The 24340-nt window shown below is 43.1% G+C and overlaps 1 protein-coding gene and 2 long non-coding RNA genes across 3 annotated transcripts; all 3 read left to right on the top strand.

Moving 5' to 3' along the window:
* Positions 1–379: 379 nt before the first annotated feature.
* On the top strand, positions 380–2611 carry LOC116752641. The gene is made up of 3 exons (XR_004349563.1): positions 380–401; positions 1697–1828; positions 2512–2611. It is a non-coding gene; the product is annotated as an uncharacterized LOC116752641 (long non-coding RNA).
* Positions 2612–5836: 3225 nt separating this feature from the next.
* LOC116760395 lies at positions 5837–24086 on the top strand. The gene is made up of 3 exons (XR_004351731.1): positions 5837–5895; positions 6187–6233; positions 24030–24086. It is a non-coding gene; the product is annotated as an uncharacterized LOC116760395 (long non-coding RNA).
* Positions 10834–12019, top strand: LOC116760385 (heterogeneous nuclear ribonucleoprotein A1-like). Its single transcript, XM_032645221.1, has one exon. The coding sequence runs from the start codon at positions 10948–10950 to the stop codon at positions 11773–11775; it is 828 nt and encodes a 275-aa protein (XP_032501112.1). The 5' UTR covers positions 10834–10947; the 3' UTR covers positions 11776–12019.
* Positions 24087–24340: the final 254 nt, after the last annotated feature.

Raw genomic sequence — 24340 nt, forward strand, 5'->3', positions numbered from 1 at the left:
GGAATCCTCATCTAATTGGAATTTCCCAGCAGACTGGGACCTCTGATAGCCCACGTGTCCCCTTTAGTGTCTGTTCTTAGCAATCACATGCTTCCTTGCCGATCCTTCTGTTCTGATACTGCTTCTCATTCATGTTTCTTTCTGCCCAGGTGTCAGCAACGTTCATCCTGCTTCCCCAGCCACATTGCCAACCAACCATTTAGAAGCCAGCTCTTCCCACTACCTCAGCCCTGCCCAGCCCCTCTCTCCTCTGAGGGGCACCATAGAACTGGGCAGAATCCTTGAGCCTGGGTACTTGGGCAGCAGAGGCCAGTGGGACATGATGAGGCCTCAGAAAGGGAGCATATCTGGGGAACCATCTTCAGGCTTCCCCATGTACCAGCTTAACTCCAAACCCACAGGTAAAACACAAAGCCGAGCATGTCAGCCAGTGAAATGAAATCTCAGTTAGGATCCATGCCTCTCCTATCTGGGTAGTGTTTTCCATTTCTCCTCTAGTATCTGCCTCACAGAGTGGGGATAAAAGGAAAGGGCCCTAGCAGTTCTCAGTCCTTCCTAAATGCATCCGTTATCCTCTGTGCCCAGGGCCTCGGTGCTGAGCAAGGGTATGAGAAAGTCAGCGGCTACGTCTGTGCTGTCACACTCATTCTTCTCTGTCCCTGCATCCTGGTCCCCTCGCAGCCCACTCTCAGACCCTTCCAGAATGCCAGGCATGAACAGTCACAGAACATTCTTCCATCAATCAGGAGTTGTTACAGAAAGCGGGGGAGGGTGGCACTATTTCTACACAGATTCCTACCCCTTACATAAATCCTGTGTACAAAACCAAACTCTCCCTCTCTCTCCAAACTCTCCTGGTCAGGTCTGAGAGACATCTTACCAGCTGGAGAGGTATAGCTGTACAGGTGAATGCTGGGATGCAGCCCAGGTCCAACAGCAAGAGAATTGTGATTTTCAGAAAAAGGCTGCGTCCAAAGCAAAACGAGGCAGTTGATGTAGTTGGTCATTGGCACCCCACCCACTGCTCTTTTCCGCATCTTTTTTATTTTCTTGAGGGTGTTTTCTCCAACTCTCTCATCAGCCTTCAGATCCCTGGATCAGCACAGACTGTTTCTTTTTTCCAGATTAAAAGTAATTTGAGGGAAGCGTTGGGTACTAGTCATTAATCACATAGGATGAGTTGACATGAGGTACTAACTTTTACCTTAGGCCTTCTCTCTAAGAGTGGAGGAAGGGCTTTGTCCCTTGCTAACGAATGTTCAGTCAAGGATCAGTAAGAGGAAAGGTATTAGGGTAGAGTGAGGCCTTCCCTATTATACTCGAAGTCAACTCAGGAAATGGCCACACCTGTCTAGGTCCTAGACTGAGATCCACAGCCTTCAGTGATTTTTCTAAACCATGTAAAACCCCTTACACTTACCAGTTACCATGGTAACTGTACATGTACAACCTTACAAGTACCCCTGCATGGGAGGAGGCCCATGGGCCTTGGTTAGCATCAGCTGTCCTGTGTTTGAAGCCAACTTACTCTTTAAACAAAGTCACCTGAGCTCTTGGATGCCCGTGAGAGAGACTGGTGATGTTTAGGGATCTTGCTGAGAGGCCACTGGCCAAACCCCACACCCCCCATGTGGGCCCCACTAGTGACCAGGATTCTCCATCTCCCACCTCCTACTGCCCTGCTGGGTGACTGCAGGGACTGACCTGCTAGAGGAGCACCTTGGTGAAATCCGGAACCTGCGCCAGCGCCTGGAGGAGTCCATCTGCATTAACGACCGCCTGCGGGAGCAGCTGGAACACAGGCTCAGCTCCACTGCCCACGGAAGCGGTAGGAGAGGCCCAGGGCTTCCTGTTTCTGGTTGTAATTAGGGAGCTGCTGAAGGTCAACCCCTAGGCAGAGCTTCGCAGATTTCAAAGCACCGAGGTCTGCTTTTCTGTATCTGCTCCTTACACCAGCAAGGCAGGGGGCAAGTACTATGCTCCCGTTGCAGCTGTATCTGAGCTCAGAGAATAACTTTCCTCGCGGCAGATCTAACCAGGTCTGGTCCCCAGAATCCTCTGACTTCTCTTCCAGCCTAATCTGCTCATATCTGCCTGCTGACTTCTGTGTCCTGGTCCTGTGATTGGCAAGGGGTAGAGCCAGGTCTGCAGGGCCTCCTCCAGCCACTTACCGAGGTGGCCTTCCTCCCTACACTCCCCCCCAGGCTGCTGACACTTGGAGGCCGTTCCTTCCACACGCCCTTGTCCTGCCCACAGCTCAGCAGCAGCTATTTAGGGGAAAGGGCCTCCTGAACAGCTACAGCCAGGGCACGTGATAATGCACGCACAGAACCCACTCAGAGGAGCCACAGGAAAGCCAGGCATTCAGCGCATCAGGCTTTAGGCCCAGGATGCGAGCTCTCTGGGTTTTCTGCTGGGTTGGGATAGTATCTTCGGAGATACAGAATGAGCAACACAGAGAGCGTCTATTACCCAAATGTGTAACTTGCCTGCTTGCACTTCCTGGGACAGGACCCACCTCTAACTTCTACAGTCCGGGCCTGGAGTCCACACCTCAGCTCTGCAATGAGAACAGAGTCCTTAGGGAAGAAAACCAGAGGCTTCAGGCTCAGCTCAGTCATGTTTCCAGAGGTGGGCGGTCACTCCCAGGCCCCTTTCCTCCCGGGCCACACCAGTCACCAACTGGAGAAGCAAAGAGACAAGGTGGAGAGAACAGAGCTACCCAGACCCAGCAACCCCAAACTCCCATAGCTATTCTCACTCTAGAAAGGGCTACTTTCTGGCAATTCCCAACCACGGGCCCTCAGACTCCTAGGCTCCAAGCACAAGGGCTCTAGGAAATCCACCACTTCTGTGCAACCCCCCTGCAGATACCGTCATTAGTTATCAAACTAAATTCCTGTTAGTGCCTGTTCTACCTGCCCACAACTCACAGCTAGTTTGGACCTAGGAAAGGAAGGAACATGAGGCCTATACACTCTCTCAGGTTTCTCCAGACTTGGCTGCAGCTCTGCGTATCCCTCCCCTGCTGATCTGCTATCCCCATATCTCCTCACCACCTCCTACTCATACACTCAGGGCTCCTCTTTGGTCACTAGTCCTCACGATTATCGTTGGGCTGCACCGTGCAGGTCTGCAAGCCTTGTAATTCCCCAGCTGCAGCACCAAAGAAACAGCCCATAGACAGTGACAGAAACAACGTTCAACGGATACAGAATCTTACAAGTCTTAAACAAAGGTCCTGGAGCGACGCTCCACAGTGTTCGGCAAACAGCAGGCAGAACAAGGCAGCAATCTTCACGACTCGGTGAGGGAGGCGACCATTTATAGGGAGCATTGATGTCAAGTAGGCTCACCAGGGAAACCAGAGCCTGGGGGCGGGGGCAAGCATGTAGGTGGTTACTGATTAAGCCCTATAATTAAGCAGATTGGATAGTCATGTGGGTGAAGGAGGGGCTGGTCAGCAGAGAACGGACAGAGAGCAAGAGAACAGCCATCTTGAATGGTCTGACCATACAGCTGTGTCTGGAGTTGCCCGCAAAACATCCTCCAGAGCTTTCCCAACACTAGTCAGTGGGCATCCACAGGGGGGCATCGTTTCCTCTGTGGGCTGAGGGGGGAGTGGGGAGCCGACCGAAGTCCGACCTAAGTGTTGATTGATTTAATCAAATCAATATATCATAATTAACAAATTATTTTTACTTATATTTATTGAATAGTCATAAAAGACTAAGAGTATTGTCCAAAGGATTAAGCCCAGAATTCTTGTGGAAAAGGAGAGAGACATCGAGAGTTATTTCTAAATTAGCTTCTTCAGAGCAAGAGATGTGAGAGGAAAGGCCACTGCTTGGGAAGATAACAAAAGCTATAGATAAGAGAGAAGGCAGAACTTCTAAATTACCATTGCATGCCTGGAAAGACCAGACAGACCTCCCAGGTGAGAAGACAGTAAGATTTTAATAAGCTCAATCTGCCAGGCCCAGGTGATTCCACCCCAGACGACTGACAGCACCGGAGCCTTATTCTCAGAATCCCTGTCAATAGTCTTCGAGAAACCATGAAGATCAGAGAGATGCTGCAAGACCAGGAAAGGACAGATAGCTCTATTTGCAATATGATGAAAACAATATATACTAAAAACTGTAGACAAGAAATTTTGATGTGGATCCTTGGCAAAATTCAAGAATGGATTACTGCACAGAAAGTATGTGAGGATTCAGAAAACAGTGAGTGTCAGGAAGCAGAGTGTTTTCCCTAAAACCAAAGTGGGCCATATTAAATCAGAGGATCAAGGGCATTGCACAGATAGAGGTTCCCATTCCCCAGAGCGTGTGCATGTGGTGAGCAGATACTCGCTTTTCTTCCCCTGGTAGCATAAGCTGGCCTTCCTTTTGCCTTGGTTCTTTTGTCAGGATGGAGGCAGACCTCTCCTCCACGGTGGCTGCTTTCAGTGCAGCTCTGACTCCATCCCCTCTCCCCCCCGCCCTGACCCCCAGGATAAGTAATCAAAGAGCAGAAGGAAAGGACATGGAGGAGGCAGAGACACGAGAGCCCTGGTAACCCCTAAATGTTCCGTTTCTTTAACTTTCTGAAGTTTGGCTGAGCTGAAGTTCAGGACCATGTTAAAACATCAACATCGGGTTTCCCTGGTGGCGCAGTGGTTGAGAGTCTGCCTGCCGATGCAGGGGACACGGGTTCGTGCCCCGGTCTGGGAAGATCCCACATGCCGCGGAGCGGCTGGGCCCGTGAGCCATGGCCGCTGAGCCTGCGCGTCCGGAGCCTGTGCTCTGCAACGGGAGAGGCCACAACAGTGAGAGACCCATGTACCGCAAAAAAAAAAAAAAAAATCAACATCTCCTTTCCCATCCTAGCCCACCCCCACCTCCAGGTCCACATAGGCAGGATCACAGAATGTCACCAGGAGTCACCCAGCCTCTTGTAGCCACCCCCTGGAATCCCAGAAAATCACTTACATCTGCGTCACAGGGTCAGGCCTGGGGAGAGTCAGCCTCCCCGTGGTGCTCTCAGATCTCAGACTGCTTTCTGGTTGGTGACCTTGGATAGGCAGGTTTCAGGATCCCTCCCAGGGGTTCTAACCCCCAAATAATATCGCTGATACTTTAGGGGACCCAACTATGCTAATTCCAAAGGAGGGGGTGTTTGGGGAATTCCCTGGCAGTCCAGTGGTTAGGACTTGGTGCTTTCACTGCCATGGCCCAGGTTCAGTCCCTGGGTGGAGGAACTAAGGCCTTGTAAGCCGTGTGGTGCTGGGGGGAAGGAAAAAAAGAAAGGGCTGTTTTGCCATCTTGAGATTGGCACAAATATTCAAATATTAACCAACTAGCAGACTACCTCAGGCCAGGCCCGTCTCCCCAGGCATGATATCCAGGCGTAATATTCCCAACGACCAAGTCTTACTTGTGATGCCCAAGTGAAATAACTATGTCAGCATGAAATCTGAGCTCTTGTTCACAGCTGAGAGTTTCAGTGTGGCCTGGAGGCAGGTCCTCTGCAGCAACAGGAGTGTAGCCTGTGCTAATCTGCACGGGGGCTTCCAGGTCCTCAGTGTTCCACCTCATGGCCCATCCTGAGCCACCACCTGCTGGAGGGATTGAGAGGCTTTAATGAGGGAAATCTGCTCCAAAAATACTTGAGAAGATTGTAGAATCCTATTTGGAATTGTAAAGAGCCACCAAACACAGGGTGCTTTAGGCCTTCTGACCATTGACAGAGAGCCTGTTTTTCTTCCCAGGGAGAGTCCATGAAAAGGGAGCTTCTGGAACTGAGAACCAAACTATCCAAACAGGAGAGTCTCCTTCAGAGCAAGCACAGCTGAGCATCTGAAGACCGCCAACCAGCAGAAGGAGAGCGTGGAACAGTTTATCTTCAGCCAGTGTGGATGCCCCCAGCCAGGGAATGGGACAGGAAATGGGGGTCCTTCCAGGTCCGCCACCTGTGCTGTGAATGGACAGAGACCAGAGAGGTTAGGGGATGGAGGAGACTGATGTGACGTCTCTAAACCTCCTGTGCCATCAGTAATCGTGGAGGCAGAGGAGGGGACACGGGGTGGGGGGCAGCAGGAGACCCCGAGCTGAGTGTCCAGAAAGACAAGCTGTAGAACACAAATCCAACGCAAGCGTGGGCCCACTGGTAATTTCTGCCTTGGGGGCTGCTTTCTCGTTTCAGTGACCAGGACACACGATGTTCTGAAGAAGGCAAGGACGAATTTGGAGGTAAGGAAACTACTGCACCAGTCGGAGCCAGAGAGCCCACCCCAAACTTATCACCGTCTGTCATCAGAGTGCGCAGGTGATCCTCGACCTGCTCTGACCTTCCAGGAGCAGACATCGGGTCCTCATGGGCATCCCTCTAAATTCCATCCTCATCAGCCCTCCACCCCAATCAGCAACCTCCCTTGACCGCTCGGTTGGCCCTTACTTTGTCATCATCTTCCCTCCTTATTCCAATTCTGTCTCCTTTATGCCAGGTCAGGAGTGGGGAGAAATGCAGTTCAGTTGATTCTCGAGGTCAGAGGACATATGGGGTCTGCCTCTGAAGGAGCTTTCAGTAAAGGGATCCTGAGGCCTGTCATGTGTTCTGGGGTTTCCTATACCACCTTATGGAAAAATAACAGCAAGGGGCTTCCCTGGTGGCGCAGTGGTTGAGAGTCCGCCTGCCGATGCAGGGGACACGGGTTCTTGCCCCGGTCCGGGAAGATCCCACATGCCACGGAGCGGCTGGGCCCGTGAGCCATGGCCGCTGAGCCTGCGCGTCCGGAGACTGTGCTCCGCAACGGGAGAGGCCACAACAGTGAGAGGCCCACGTACCGCTAAAAATAAATAAATAATAACAGCAAGATATAACTTTTTAAATTGATTTCACTGCATACTATCATGGTGAAGAAAGCAATTTGATTTGGACATATCTTTTTCTGTTAACAATAACACAAAAGAAAATTGTTGGGTCTTATTAATCTAAAAGAATATGGTAATAATAAAATCTAAAACTTAAAGGGAAAGATTTTATATATATGGAAGACATTCTCAATGTTTATTTAAAACAGTAACATATTCTCTAGCAAGCTCTTTGAACAAAACTTGAGGTGTTATAAATGGCTTAAGAATCAGAAGCTAGTGGGGCCGGGTCAAGATGGCCGAATAAAAGGATGTGGAGCTCACGTCCCACAGATACATCAAAAATACATCTACATGTGGAACAGTTCTCACAGAATGCTTGCTGAATGCTGGCAGAAGATCTCATAAAACCAAAATTGCAAGAAAGATCACCACATAACTGGGTAGGACAAAAGGAAAGAAATAAAGGAATCGGGACAGGACCTGCGTCCCTGGGAAGGAGCTGTGAAAGAGGAAATGTTCCCTCACCTTAGGAAACCCCTTCATCGGCAGGGAGATCATCCAGGACAGAAAGGAAGATTCAGAGGATCAGAGAAGAGTGTAGCAGCCAGTTTGCAGCAGGCAAAACAGAGACAGACCAGCACAGAGGGGTTGTGCCACCTCCCTGCACTCCCCAGCCCAAGACACACACTGGCTGATATACACGGGGGCAGAGGGCTGAAACTCGGGCTTCAGGGGACAGACCCAGAGAGAGGACTGGGGTTAGCTGTGTACAGACAGTCTGAAGGGGCTGGCGTATGGTCCAAGCCACAACCAGCAGTATGGGCAGGAAGAAGCCCAGGGTCCAGCATTGCAGCCGCACTGTTGACACGCTCCCTAAGGGAGGGGCGGGGCCTGCCATGGCAGCCTCATTCTGGTGTGCTCACAGTGGGTGCAGCTCCACCTCTAAGAGTTCTGGGAGCACACAAACACTGGTAGGTTGGCCCACACATGGAGTCAGGGCTGAAATCCAAGCCGACCCAAGTGGGAATTCAGAAGTAGTGCTGAAATCTGAGTCTTCTCCCTGTGGCTGTGCAATTCACAGATTAACCTGCTGCAGGTGGCTTTACAAACTCGGTGCCTGCAGGACATCTGAGCAGTTTACTGGTTACCCTATGGCTAGGGTGGGTGTTGTGATATGGGCTGGCTGCAGGCTCTTCTGGCACATATATGTGGAGATGGAGCCAGGATCTGGGCTGACTCAGTAGCTCCCACAGTGGGTCCAAGCACACGACTATGGTAGTCCTGGTGCCTGACTTCAGCGGTTCTGTGCCAATGGACCTGTGCTAGTGGCATTGTGAGCACAGTGACTGACAGACACCTGGGCCAATTGCCTGAATTCCCATGGTGGAAGCAAGGCCAAGGGCAGTGTCAAAAACAGTGTACTTTGTGATCCCACACAAGAGGCGACAGGCAACACCAGAGTGCACTTTCCAGTGGAAAGCCTCTAAAGATGAATACTCAGTGGCTTCTCTCCCAGCAGGGGTGCTCCAGTCCCACGTACCTCACAGCACAGTTCAGAAATGGATCTGCGGGTGTCTACTTCAACAACTGGGGAGGAGACCCTGCGTTGAACAGGGCTGTGACAACCACAGAGCAAAGAGGAGGCCGCACTAAACATCCAGTGCAAGCTCTGGTCACCACAACAATTACATGCCCTATCAAGGGGATAATGGCCAGCACACACTGAGGAAAGACAAGACAGGAATCCATACTAAAAATAGCCCTTGCAGCAAAAATATTAGACTCACAGAGGCTACACAGGGATGCTCCCACATAAAAACAGCACTTGAAGAGATATGGGAACATATGTATATGTATAACTGATTTACTTTGTTATAAAGCAGAAACTAACACACCATTGTAAAGCAATTATACTCCAATAAAGATGTAAAAGACCCCAGCCCTTCAAGACCACAGTAGATAGAACTACCAGATGACCCAGCAATCCCACTACTGGGCATACACCCTGAGAAAACCATAATTCAAAAAGAGTCATGTACCACAATGTTCATTGCAGCACTATTTACAATAGCCAGGACATGGAAGCAACCTAAGTGTCCATTGATAGATGAATGGATAAATAAGATGTGGCACATATGTATAATGGAATATTACTCAGCCATAAAAGGAAACAAAATTGAGTTATTTGTAGTGAGGTGGATGGTCCTAGAGTCTGTCATACAGAGTGAAGTAAGTTTGAAAGAGAAAAACAAATGCCATATGCTAACACATATATATGGAATCTAATTTTTTAAAAAAGGTTCTGACAAACCTAGGGGCAGGACAGGAATAAAGACTCAGATGTAGAGAATGGACTTGGGGACCCAGGGAGGGGGAAGGGTAAGCTGAGATGAAGTGAGAGAGTGGCATTGACAATATATACACTACCAAATGTAAAATAGATAGCTATTAGGAAGCAGCCACATAGCACAGGGAGATCAGCTCGTGCTTTGTGACCAACTAGAGGGGTGGGATAGGGAGGGTGGGAGGGAGATGCAAGAGGGAGGGGATATGGGGATATATGTACACGTATAGCTGGTTCACTTTCTTATACAGAAGCAACTAACAAAACAATGTAAAGTAATTATACTCCAATAAAGATGTTAAAAAAAAAAAGACCACAGTAGATAGCTGTTTCTCCTAAACTCATAGAGTCAGAGAAACATAAATGAAATGAAGAAGCAGAGGATCCACTCCCCATTAAAAGATCAAGAGAATTCCCCTGAAAGAACAATGAAAGTGACCTCTCCAATCTACTAGACCTCGAGTTCAAAAAGGAGGTAATGAAAATGCTGAAGGAATTAAGAAAGACTATTGACAGAAATTCAGATTACTGTAAGAAGGAATTAGAAACTATAAAGAGGAGCCAATTAAAATTAGAAAACTCATTTGCTGAGACAAAAGCTGAGCTAAAGGCAATAAATAGCAAGCTGGATAAGAAGAACAAATAAATGATCTGGAAGATAGAATAATGAAAATCACCCAATCAGAACAGCAGAAAAAAAGACACACTTTTAAAAATGAAATCAATATACTAGACTGGTGGGATAATATAAAGTGTGCCAAGCTATGCATAATTGGCATCCCAGAAGGAAAAGAAAGAGAAAAGGGGATCAAAAATGTAAGAAATTATGGCTGAAAATTTCGCATACCTAAAAAAGGAAACAGATATCCGGTTACAGGAAGAACAGAGGGTCTCAAAGAGATGAACCCAAACAGAACTATGCCAAGACATATTATAATTAAAATGGCAAAAGTTAAAGAGAGGAGTCTAATCATAGCAAAGAAAAACAAAGAGTTAATTAAAAAGAAACCCCCATATAGAGCTATCAGCTGATTTCTCTACAGAAATGTAGCAGGACAGAAGGGAGTGCAAGATATACTCAAAGTCCTGAAAGGGAAACCTGCAACCTAGGATACTCTACACAGCAAGATTATCATTTAGAATAGAAGAAGAGATAACGAATTTCTCAGACAAGCAAAAACTAAAAGAATTCAGCAAACTAAGCTTACTTCCCCCCAAAATATTGAAAGACCTTCTCTAAATAGAAAAAAAGCAGAAATCTATAGGAAAGTAAATCACTTAAATAAGCTAGTACACAGATTTTTTAAAAATCAAAAAAAAAATTGTGAAAGTGAAGGTAACTACAATGAACAGCAAAACGGATAACCATGAAGCTGTAAAAGAAGACATCAAAATCATAAAATGTGGTGGAGGAGAGTAAGAAAATGTAGATCTTTTTTTAGAATGTGTTAGAGCCTGTATGACTACAGGTCTAAAGCAAGTAGATATAGTAATGGGTTAATATACTTGAAAAACAGGGTAACCACAAATCAAAAACATACAATAGCCTTTCTGCTCATGGACACCGCTGAGTAAGCATCGTTGACATCTCCCCCCTCCTCCACTGCCGTCACGTCTAAGTCAGAGTCACCCAAAGAGCCCGAACAGCTTTGGAAGCTCTTCATCGGAGGTTTGAGCTTTGAAACAACCGATGAGAGTCTGAGGAGCCATTCTGAGCAGTGGGGAACGCTCACAGATTGTGTGGTAATGAGGGATCCAAACACCAAACGTTCCAGAGGCTTCAGGTTTGTCACATATGCCACTGTGGAGGAGGTGGATGTGGTCATGAATGCAAGGCCACACAAGGTGGATGGAAGTGTTGTGGAACCAAAGAGGGCCATCTCAAGAGAAGATTCTCAAAGACCTGGTGTCCACTTAACTGTGAAAAAGATTTTTGTTGGTGGCAATAAAGAAGACACTGAAGAACATCATCTAAGAGATTATTTTGAACAGTATGGGAAAATTGAAGTTATTGAAATCATGACTGATCGAGGCAGTGTCATAAAGAGAGGCTTTGCTTTCGTAACCTTTGATGACCATGACTCTGTAGACAAGATTGTCATTCAGAAATACCATAATGAGAACAGCCACAACTGTGAAGTAAGGAAAGCCCTATCTAAGCAAGAGATGGCTAGTGCCTCATCCAGCCAAAGAAGTCGAAGTGGTTCTGGAAACTTTGGTGGTGGTCGTGGAGGTGGTTTTGGTGGGAATGACAACTTTGGTCATGGAGGAAACTTCAGTGGTCAAGGTGGTTTTGGTGGCAGCCGTGGTGGTGGTGGATATGGTGGCAGTGGGGATGACTATAATGGATTTGGTAATGATGGAAGTAATTTTGGAGGTAGTGGAAGCTACAATGATTTTGGCAGTTACAACAATCAATCTTCAAATTTTGGACCCATGAAAGGAGGAAACTTTGGAGGCAGAAGTTCTAGCCCCTGTGGTGGTGGAGGCCAATACTTTGCCAAACCCCGAAACCAAGGTGGCTATTGTGGTTCCAGCAGCAGCAGTAGCTATGGAAGTGGTAGAAGGTTTTGATTACTGCCAGGAAACAAAGCTTAGCAGGAGAGGAGAGCCAGAGAAGTGACAGGGAAGCTACAGGTTATAACAGATTTGTGAACTCAGCCAAGCACAGTGGTGGCAGGGCCTAACTGCTACAAAGAAGACATGTTTTAGACAATACTCATGTGTATGGGCAAAAAAACTCGAGGACTGTATTTGTGACTAATTGTATAACAGGTTATTTTAGTTTCTGTTCTGTGGAAAGTGTAAAGAATTCCAACAAAGGGTTTTAATGTAGATTTTTTTTTTTGCACCCATGCTGTTGATTGCTAAATGTAATAGTCTGATCATGATGTTGAATAAATGTGTCTTTTTAAAAAAAATGTGCTGTGTAAAGTTAGCCTACTCTGAAACCATTTTGGTAAACTACCCCAACAGTGTGAAGTTAGTACTCCTTCAGGGTGATGCCAGGTTCCATCCAAAATTTATTTACAACCTGCTTTGGTGGAGAAGCTATTGTCTTCTGAAATCTTGGTGTCGTTGAACTGACAGTTTCTGTGTTGTGACCTGGAGTTCACCATAGAAAGGGTCACCCAAGCCAAGTCATGGAGTTTTTTTGATTATTAATATATGATTGTTGGCACATCCTATGCAATATATCTAAATTGGATTGTGGTACCAGATATAGATGGGAATGAATCTTGTGTATCATCCATTATCATGTGTAATAAATAAACAATTTAATACCCTCAACAAAAAACATACAATAGATTCTCAAAAATCAAAAAGAGAAGACAAGCATAATACATAAGACAATCATCAAACAACAAACGGAAAAACAACAAAGAAGAAATACAAAATCAAATGGAAAACAAGGTTTAAAGTAGCAATAAATACCTAACTATCAATAATCACCTTAAATGTCAATGGACTAAATGCTCCAATCAAAAGACATAGAGTGGTACATTTGATAAAAAAAAAATATGCTGCATACAAGAGAACTGCTTTAGGGTGAAGAACACACATAGATTGAAAGTAAGGAGATGGAAAAAAAATATTTCATGCAAATGGAAATGACAAGAAAGTGATGATAAGAATACTATATCAAACAAAATAGACTTTAAAACAAAAGCCATAAAGAAAGATAAAGAAGGACACTGTATAATGATAAAAGGATCAATACAAAAAGAGGATATTACACTCGTTAACATATATGAACCCAATTAGGAGCACCTAAATACATTAAAAAATACTAACAAATATAAAGGGAGAAAATGATGGGAAGATGGTGGAGTAGAAGGACATGTGCTCACTCCCTCTTGCAAGAGCACCAGAATCACAACTGCTGAACAATCATCAACAGGAGGACACTGGAACGCACTAAAAAAGAAGCCCCACATCCAAGGACAGGGGAGAAGCCACAATGAAATGGTAGGAGAGGTGCAATCACAATAAAATCAAACCCCATTGCTGCTGGATGGTTGACTCTCAAACTGGAGAACTTATACCACAGAGGTCCACCCACTGGAGTGAAGCTTCTGAGCCCCGTGTCAGGCTTCCCAACCAGGGGGTCCAGCAACAGGAGGAGGAATTCCTAGAGAATCAGACTTTGAAGGCTGGTGGGATTTGATTGCGGGATTTCAACAGGACCGGGGGAAGAAGAGACTCCACTCTTGAAGGACATGTACGAAGTAGGACCCAGGGAGGGAGGGGTAACCCCATGGGAGACTGAACTGGACCTATCAGCTGCTGTTGGAGGGTCTCCTGCAGAGGTGGGGGGTGGCAGTGGCTCACTGCGGGGACGAGGACACTGGCAACAGAAATTCTGGGAAGTACTCCTTGGTGAGAGCCCTCCCGGAGCCTGCCATTAGCCCCACCAAACAGCCTGTAGCCTCCAGGGCTGGGTCACCTCAGGCCAAACAACCAACATGGAGGGACCTAGCGCCACCCATCAGCAGACAAGCAGATTAAAGTTGTATTGAGCTCTGCCCACCAGAGCAACACCCAGCTCTACCCACCACCCATCCCTCCCATCAGGAAGCTTGCACAAGCCTCTTAGATAGCCTCATCCACCAGAGAGCAGACAGCAGAAGCAAGAAGAACTACAACTCTGCAGGCTGTGGAACAAAAACCACATTCACAAAAAGACAGACAAAATGAAAAGGCAAAAGACTATGTACCAAATGAAGGGACAAGATAAAACACCAGAAAAACAACTAAATGAAGTGGAGATAGGCAGAAAAAGGATTCTTCCAGAAAAAAGAATTCAAAATAGTGATAGTGAAGATGATCCAGGACCTCGGAAAAAGAATGGAGGCAAAGATCTAGAAGATGCTTAACAAAGACATAGAAGAATTAAAGAACAAACACCTAGAAGAATTACAGAACAAACAAACAGAGATGAACAATACAATAACTGAAATGAAAAATACACTAGAAGAAATCAATAGCAGAATAATGAAGGCAGAAGAACAGATAAGTGACCTGGAAGACAGAATGGTAGAATTCACTGTCATGGAACAGGATAAAGAAAAAAAAATGAAAAGAAATGAAGACAGCCTAAGAGACCTCTGGGACAACATTAAACACAACAACATTTGCATTTTAGGGGTCCCAGAATGAGAAAAGAGAGAGAAAGGACCCAAGAAAATATTTGAAGAGATTCTAGTTGAAAACTTCCCTAATATGGGAAAGGAAATAGCCATCCAAGTCCAGGAAGCACAGAGAGTTCCAGGCAGAATACACCCAAGGAGAAACACGCCAAGACATATAGTAATCAAATTGACAAAAATTAAAGACAAAGAAAAATTATCAAAAGCAACAAGGGAAAAATGACAAATAACATACAAAGGAACTCCCATAAGGTTAACAGCTGATTTCTCAGCAAAAACTCTGGAAGCCAGAAGGGAGTGATGGAAGGAACGAACCTACAACCAAGATTACTCTACCCAGCAAGGATCTCATTCAGGTTCAACAGAGAAATCAAAAGCTTTACCGACAAGCAAAAGCTAAGAGAATTCAGCACCACAAACCAGCTCTACAAAAAATGCTAAAGGAACTTCTCTAAGTGGGAAACACAAGAGAAGGAAAGGACCTACAAAAACAAACCCAAAACAATTAAGAAAATGGTCATAGGAACGTACATATTGATAATTACCTTAAATGTGAATGGATTAAATGCTCCAACTAAAAGACACAGGCTTGCTGAATGGAAAAACAGACCCATGTATATGCTATCTACAAGAGACCTACTTCAGACCTAGGGACACATACAGAATGAAAGTGAGGGGATGGCAAAAGATATTCCATGCAAATGGAAATCAAAAGAAATCTGGAGTAGCAATATTCATATCAGGTAAAATAGACTTTGAAATAAAGAATGTTACAAGAGACAAGGAAGGACACTACATAATGATCAAGGAATTAATCCAAGAAGAAGATATAACAATTATAAATACATATGCATGCAACATAGGAGCACCTCAATACATAAGGTAAATGCTAACAGCTATAAAAGAGGAAATCAACAGTAACCTGATAGTAGTGGGGGACTTTAGCACCTAACTTACACCAATGGACAGATCATCCAAACAGAAAATTAATAAGGAAACACAAGCTTAAAAGGACAATAGATCAGACAGATTTAATTGATATTTATAGGACATTCCATCCAAAAACAGCAGATTACACTTTCTTCTCCAGTGCACATGGAACATTCTCCAGAATAGATCACATCATGGGTCACAAATCAAGCCTCAGTAAGTTTAAGAAAATTGAAATCATATCAAGAATCTTTTCTGGGCTTCCCTGGTGGCGCAGTGGTTGAGAGTCCGCCTGCCGATGCAGGGGACACGGGTTCGTGCCCCGGTCCAGGAGGATCCCACATGCCGTGGAGCGGCTGGGCCCATGAGCCATGGCCATGGAGCCTGCACATCTGGAGCCTGTGCTCCGCAGAGGGAGAGGCCACAGCAATGAGGGGCCCGCATCCCACAAAAAAAAAAAAAAAAAAAAAAGAATCTTTTTGAACACAACGTTATGAGATTAGAAGTCAATTACAGGAGGAAAAAAACGTAAAAAACACAAACACAAGGAGGCTAAACAATAAGTTACTAAGTGACCAAGAGAGCATTGAAGAAATCAAAGAAGGGGCTTCCCTGGTGGCACAGTGGTTAAGAATCTGCCTGCCAATGCAGGGGACATGGGTTTGAGCCCTTGTCCAGGGAGATCCCACATGTCATGGAGCAACTAAGCAAATAAGAAATCTAACCTTACACCTACAGGAAGTAGAGAAAGAAGAACAAAGAAAAACCCAAAGGTAGTAGGAGGAAAGAAATCATAAAGATCAGAGCAGAAATAAATGAAATAGAAACAAAGAAAACAATAGCAAAGATCAATAAAACTAAAAACAGGTTCTTTGAGAAGATAAGAAAAATTAATAAAACTTTAGCTAGACTCATCAAGAAAAAGAGGGAGAGAACTCAAATCAACAAAATTAGAAACAAAACAGAGAAGTTATGGTGGACACTGCAGATAAACAAAGCATCCTAAGAGACTACTACAAGCAACTCTATGCCAATAAAATGGACAACCTGGAAGAAATGGACAAATGCTTAGAAAGGTATAACCTTCCAAGACTGAACCAGGAAGAAATAGAAAATATGAACAGGGCTTCCCTGGTGGCACAGTGGTTGAGAATCTTCTTACCAATGCAGGGGACATGGGTTCGAGCCCGGGTCTGGGAAGGTCCCACATGCTGCGGAGCACCTGGGCCCGTGAGCCACAACTACTGAGCCTGTGCGTCTGGAGCCTGTGCTCCACAGCAAGAGAGGCCGCGACAGTGAGTAGGCCAGCACACCACGATGAAGAGTGGCCCCAACTCACCACAACTAGAGGAAGCCCTTGCACAGAAACGAAGACCAACACACCAAAAATTAATTAATTTTAAAAAAAGAAAATATGAACAGACCAATCACAAGTAATGAAATTGAAACTGTGAATAAAAATCTTCCAACAAACTAAAGTCCAGGATCAGACGGCTTCACAGGCGAATTCTATCAAACATTTAGAGAAGAGCTAACACCATCCTTCTCAAACTCTTCCAAGAAATTGCAGAGGAAGTAACACTCCCAAACTCATTCTAGGAGATCACCATCACCTTGATACTGAAACCAGACAGAGATGCTACAACAAATGAAAATTACAGACCAATATCACTGATGAATATAGCTGCAAAAATCTTCAACAAAATACTATCAAACAGAATCCAACAATACATTAAAAGGATCATACACCACAATCAAGTGGGATTTATCCCAGGGATGCAAGGATTCCTCAGTATACGCAAATCAAACAATGTGATACACCATATTAACAAACTGAAGAATAAAAACTATATGATCATCTCAATAGATGCAGAAAAGGCTTTTAACAAAATTCAACACCAATTTATGATAAAAACTCTTCAGAAAGTGGGCATAGAGGGAACCTACCTCAACATCATAAAGGCCATATATGACAAACCCACAGCAAGCATCATTCTCAATGGTGAAAACCTGAAAGCATTTCCTCTAAGATCAGGAACAAGACAAGGATGTCCACTCTCACCACTGTTATTCAACATAGTTTTGGAAGTCCTTGCCATGGCAAGCAGAGAAGAAGAAGCAATAAAAGGAATCCAAATTGGAAAAGAAGAAGTAAAACTGTCACTGTTTGCATATGACATGATTCTACACAGAAAATTCTAAAGATGCTGCCAGAAAACTCCTAGAGCTCATCAATGAATTTGGTAAATCTTCAGGATATAAAATTAATACACGTAAATCTCTTGCATTTCTATACACTCACAACAAAAGATCAGAAAGAGAAATTAAGGAAGCAATCCCATTTACCATCACATCAAAAAGAATAAAGTACCTAGGTATAAACCTACCTAAGGAGGCAAAAGACCTGTACTCTGAAATCTATGACTCTGATGAAAGAAATCAAAGATGACACAAACAGATCAAAAGATATTCCATGTTCTTGGACTGGAAGAATCAATATTGTCAAAATTACTATACTATCCAAAGCAATCTGCAGATTTTATGCAATTGCTATCAAGTTACCAATGCCATTTTTCACAGAATTAGAACAAAAATGTTTGTAATTTGTATGGAAACACAAAAGACCCCAAATAGCCAAAGCAACCTTGAGAAAGAAAAACGAAGCTGGAGGAATCAGGCTCCCCATCTTGAGACTATAATACAAAGCTACAGTAATCAAAGCAGTATGGTACTGGCACAAAAACAGACTTATAGATCAATGGAACAGGGTAGAAATCCCACATATAAACCTATGCACCTGTGGTCAATTAATCAACAAAGGAGGCAAGCCTATACAATGGATAAAATATAGTTACTTCAATAAGTGATGCCAGGAAAACTGGACAGCTACATGTAAAAGAATGAAATTAGAACACTCCCTCACATCATACACAAAAATAAACTCAAGATAGATTAAAGACCTAAATGTAATACCAGACACTATAAAACTCTTAGAGGAAAACATAGGAAGAACACTGTTTGACATAAATCGCAGCAAGATCTTTTTTGACCCACCTCCTAGAATAATGAAAATAAAAGCAAAAAGAAACAAATGTGACCTAATGAAACTCAAAATTTTGCACAGCAAAGGAGACCATAAACAAAATGAAAAGACAACCTTCAGAATGGGAGAAAATATTTGCAAAGAAGAAACAGACAAGGGATTAGTCTCCAAAATATAAAAAACAGCTCGCACAGCTCAATATCAAAAAAACAAACAACCCAATCGATCGAAAAATGGACAGAAGACCTAAATAGAGATTTCTCGAAAGAAGACATACAGATGGCCAAAAAACACATGAAAGGCTGCTCAACATCATTAATTATTAGAGAAATGCAAATCAAAACTACAATGAGGTATCACCTCACTCCCATTAGAATGGGCATCATCAGAAAATCTACAAACAATAAATGCTGGATAGGGTGTGGAGAAAAGGGAACACTCTTGCACTGTTGGTGGGAATGTAAATTGATACAGCCACTTTGGAAAACGGTATGGAGGTTCCTTAAAAAACTAAAAACAGAATTATCATGTGACCCAGCAATCCCACTACTGGGTATATACTCAGAGAAAACCATAATTCAAAAAGACACATGCACCCCAATATTCACTGCAGCACTATTTACAATAGCCAGGTCATGGAAGCAACCTAAATGCCCATCGACAGACAAATGGATAAAGAAGATGTGGTACATATATACAATGGAGTATTACTCAGCCATAAAAAGGAACGAAATTAGGTCATTTGTAGAGATGTGGATAGACCTAGAGACTGTCATACAGAGTGAAGTAAGTCAGAAAGAGAAAAACAAATATCGTATATTAATGCATATATGTGGAATCCAGAAAAATGGTACAGATGAACAGGTCTGCAAGGCAGAAATAGAGACACAGATGTAGAGAACAAACGTATGGACACCAAGGCGGGAAAGTGGCGGGGTGCATTGATGGTGGTGGGATGAATTGGGAGATTGGGACTGACATATATACACTAATATGTATAAAATAGAAAACTAATAAGAACCTGCTGTATAAAAATAAATAAATAAAAGGAAAAGAAAAAGAAAAGATAATGATGGGAATACAATAAGAGACATTAACACCCTGCTGACATCAATGGACAGATCCTCCACACAGAAAAATCAATAAGGCAACAGAGATCCTAAATGACACAATAGAACACTTAGACTTAATTGATATTTTCTGAACATTACATCAAAAAAAAAAAGCCCAGAATACACATTCTTTTCAAGTGCATATGGAACATTCTCTATGACTGACCACATACTAGGACACAAAACAATCCTCAACAAATTTATTAGGATAGAAATTATTTCAAGCATCTTTTCTGACCACAATGGGATGAAACTACAAACCAACCACAGAAAGAGAAATGAGAAAACGATTACATGGAGACTAAACAACATGGTGCTAAAAAAAAAACAATGGGTCAATGATGAAAGCAAAGAGGAAATTTTAAAAATACCTTGAGACAAATGACAATGAAAACACAACCATACAAAATCTATGGGATTCAGCAAAAGCAGTTTTTAGAGGAAAGTTCATAGCAATACAGGCCTTTCTCAAAAACAAGAAAAATCTGACATAAACAACCTAACCTACTACCTAGAAGAATTAGAAAAAGAAGAACAAACAAAACCTAAAGTCAGCAGAAGGAAGGAAATAATAAAGATCAGAGAGGAAATAAATAAAACAGAGATTAAAAAGTAGAAAAAAATCAATAAAACCTAAACCTACTTCTTTGAAACCATAAACCAAATCAAACTTCTGGCCAGGCTTACCAAGAAGAAAAGAGAGAAGACCAAAATAAATAAGAAAATAAGAGAAGAAAAACAACTGATACTGTGAAATATTGTAAAAGAGTACTGTGAACAATTATATACCAATAAATTGGACAACCTGGAAGAAATGGACAAGTTTCCAAAAAACAGACATCCCACCAAAACCAAATCAGGAAGAACAGATGATCTGAACAGACTGATTACTACCAAGTGAAATAGAATCTGTAATAATAGTAATAAAAACTCCCTGCCAACAAAAGTCCAGGACCAGATGGCTTCACTAAGGAATTCTTCCAAACATACAAAGAAGAAATTATACTGATCCTTCTCAAACTCTTCCAAAAGATTGAAGAGGAGGGAACACTCCCAAAATCATTCCATGAAGCCACCATTACCCTGACCCTAAAACCAGACAAAGACAATAACAAAAAAGAAAGTTACTGGTCAATATCTTTGATGAATATAGATGAAAAAATTCTCAATAAAATATTAGCAAACCAAATCCAACAACACATAAAAAAGATCATACACCATGATCAAGTTGGATTTATCCCAGGGTCACAAGGATGGTTCAACATGTGTAATTCAATCAATGTGATACACCACATCAACCAAAGAAAAGACAAAAACCACATGATCATCTCAAAAGATTCAGAAAAAGCATTTGACAAAATTCAACATTCATTCATGATAAAAACTCACCAAATTGGGTACAGAGAGAACATATCTCAACATAATAAAAGCCATTTATGAGAAACCCACAGCCAACATAACATTCAATGGTAAAAACCTGAAAGCCTTCCCACTAAATTCCAGAATAAGACAAGGATGGTCACTCTCACCATTTCTATTCAATATAGTATTGGAATCCTAGCCACAGCAATCAGACAAGAAAAAGAAATAAAAGACATCCCAAATGGAAGAGAAAGGTGAAATTATCATTATATGCAGATGACATAATACTGTATATAGAAAACCCTGAAGACTCCACAGAAAAACTACTAGAACTGATAAATGAATTCAGCCAGGTAGCAAGATACAAGATTAACATACAGATCTGTTGCATTTCTTTACACTAACAATGAAATATCGGAAAAGGAAAGTAAAAAAAACAATCGCTTTTAAAATCACATTTAAAAAAACCTTAGGAATAAACCTGACCAAGGAAGTGAAAGACTCATATGCTGAGAACAATAGAACATTGATATAGGAAACTGAAGATAATTCAAAGAAATGGAAAGATATCCCATGCCCTGGGATTGGAAGAATTAATATTGTTAAAATAGCCATACTACCCAAAGTAAACTACACATTTAATGTGATCCATATCAAATTACCCATGACATTTTTCATTATAACAAGGACAAATAATGCTAAAATTTATATGGAACCACAAAAGACCCAGAATTGCCAAAGCAGTCATGAGGAAAAAGAACAAAGCTGGAGGCATAACCCTCCCAGACTTCGGACAATACTACAAACCAAAATAAATCAAAACAGCATGCAACTGGCACAAACACAGACATATGGAACAGCGAGACAGAATAGAGAGCCCAGAAATAAACCCAAACACCTACAATCAATTAATCTTCGACAAAGGAGGCTACAATATACAATGGAGAAAAGACACTGTCTTCATCAAATGATATTAGGAAAGCTGGATAGCCACATGTAAATCAATGAAGTTAAAACACACCCTCACACCATACACAAAAATAAACTCAAAATGGCTTAAAGACTTAAATATAAGACACTGCACCATAAAACTCCAAGAAGAGAAGATAGGCAAAACATTCTCTGACATAAATCATACCAATGCTTTCATAGGTCAATCTCCCAAGACAATAGAAATAAAAGCAAAAATAAACAAATGGGACCTAATCTAATTTATAAGCTTTTGCACAGCAAAGGAAACCATAAGAAAACCAAAAAGATAACCTATGGACTGGGAGAAAATATTTCCAAATGATGCAACTGACAAGGGCTTAATTTCCAAAATATACAAACAGTTCATAAAACTCAATAACAAAAAAAAACAAACAAAATGGGCAGAAGACCTAAAGAGACATTTCTCCAAAGAAGACAAACAGATTGCTAATAGGCACATGAAAAGATGCTCAACATCACTAATTATTAGAGAAATGCAAATCAAAATTACAATGAGGTACCATCTCACACCAGTCGGGATGGCCATCATTAAAACGTCTACAAATAACAAATGCTGAAGAGGATGTGGAGAAAAGGGAACCCTCTCTCAGTGTTGGTGGAAATGTAAGTTGGTGTGGCCACTATGGAAAACAGTAAGGAGGATCCTTAAGAAATTAAAAACACTGTTACCATATGATCCAGTGACCCCCACTCCCAGGAATATATCCAGAGAAAACAATAATTTGAAAAGATACATGCACCCTAAGGTTCACAGCAGTACTATTTACAATAGCCAAGATATGGAAGCAACCTAAAGGTGCATCAACAGATGAATGGATAAAGATGTGGTAGATATACACAATGGAATATTACTCAGCCATAAAAAAGAATGAAATAATGCCACTTGCAGCAACATGGATGGACCTAGAGATTATCATACTAAATGAAGTAAGTCAGAAGGGGAAAGACAAATATCATATGATATCACTTATATATGGAATCTAAGATATGACACAAATTAACTTATTTACAAAAGAGAAATAGACTCATGGACATAGAAAACAAACTTATGGTTACCAAAGGGGAAAGGGGGTGGGGGATGGAAAAATTAGGACTTTGGGATTAGCAGATACAAACTATAAATAAAGCAGAAAAATAGATAAAAAATAAGGTCGTACTGTATAGTACAGGGAACACTATTCAATCTCCTGTTACAAACCATAATTGAAAAGAATATGAAAAAGAATATATATCACTGAATCACTGTGCTGTACACCAGAAACTAACATAACATTGTATGTCAACTATACTTCAATTAAAAATAAAAGAAAAAAATCAGAAAATAACACTTTTACCTTGGACTTTAAAGCTTTGCCATAAGCTATTGAGCATATTCCTAAGACTGTTCCTAAATGTTCCTCAGAGAATGTGGAGCCCACAGTGTGAAAAGGGGCTGGGCCATGATTTTTTTTTTGTAATTCCTTACCTTTTCCTCTGATGATTCCTTTCTTTCCTGAGCCTTTTTAGAAGAACACTCACAACATTGCCTCTATAAAGACTCATTCCTCTCCCAGCAAAGGTAACCCAACAACCTCTCCTACCTCCTGGCTTCCCCAGTTTGGAAGTTTCCTCTCTACTTCCCCTAGGCCACTAGAAAGGCCCCAAGCCTGGGATCTAATCCCAGGCTTGTTGCTAAGTGGCTGTGTGGCTTTGGCTGGGCCCAGTCTCTGTGAGCCTGCTGACCCTCATCTGTAAGAGGGGGCACTAGAGTTAGATGATCTCTGAGATCCCTGCTGACCTGGCCTCTCCCCCTCCTCATCAAGTAAACAGAACATAAACTTTAATAGGAGGACGTCCCTGCAAAATGTTCTCTCCTTCCTACAACAGGCTGCTTCTATATATGCCTGTTTCATACTAAGCACTTCCTTTCCTGGGAGATTGCAAAAGCCATCCTTTTGCTTCAAAGTAAACTGGAGAGTGAACTGGCCCCTGAAGAGGGAGTGGTAGGATCCGGCCACCTGGTGTGCAGTGGCTTTGAGCAGAGATAAGACCACAGGAGGTGGTGGGAAGCTTTTCCTCTAACCTGGTGGCCCCAGTTGCTCCTCCAGACCTCAGCTCGTCCCCTCAGCTCATCCTCGTGACAGGCTCTCACTGTGCTCCTGGCTTCTGTCACCACTCAGATCTCCCTCCAGCCTCAGTTAGCCACCAGCAGTGCCTGATAATGGAGTCTTACTTTGACTGTGGTATTTTGGCCTCCAGGTGAAATTCCTAAGGGCTCTGCCGTGCACTCCAGTCCTGTGACCCTTGCCTTCCAGGAGCCATCAGAGGCAAGAAGCGAAGCCACCAGAGGTCCTTAAAACTGCAGGAAGGATGGGCTGCCCCCCTTCTTCACAGCTCCCTGTCTGCTGAGGAGGATCTGGGCCCCACTCCTCCACACCTGCTGGAGGGTCTGGAAGGAGTCAGAGACGTGGCCTGGTGGGGCAGGGCGAAAGGCAGAGGGCCTCTCCTGCGGTTGAGGAATAACCAGGCAAGGTCCACCGGGCCCAGCACCGAGCAAAACAGGCACAGTT

The sequence above is a fragment of the Phocoena sinus genome, chromosome 1 (assembly GCF_008692025.1).
Source record: "Phocoena sinus isolate mPhoSin1 chromosome 1, mPhoSin1.pri, whole genome shotgun sequence".
NCBI classification, from domain to species: domain Eukaryota; kingdom Metazoa; phylum Chordata; class Mammalia; order Artiodactyla; family Phocoenidae; genus Phocoena; species Phocoena sinus.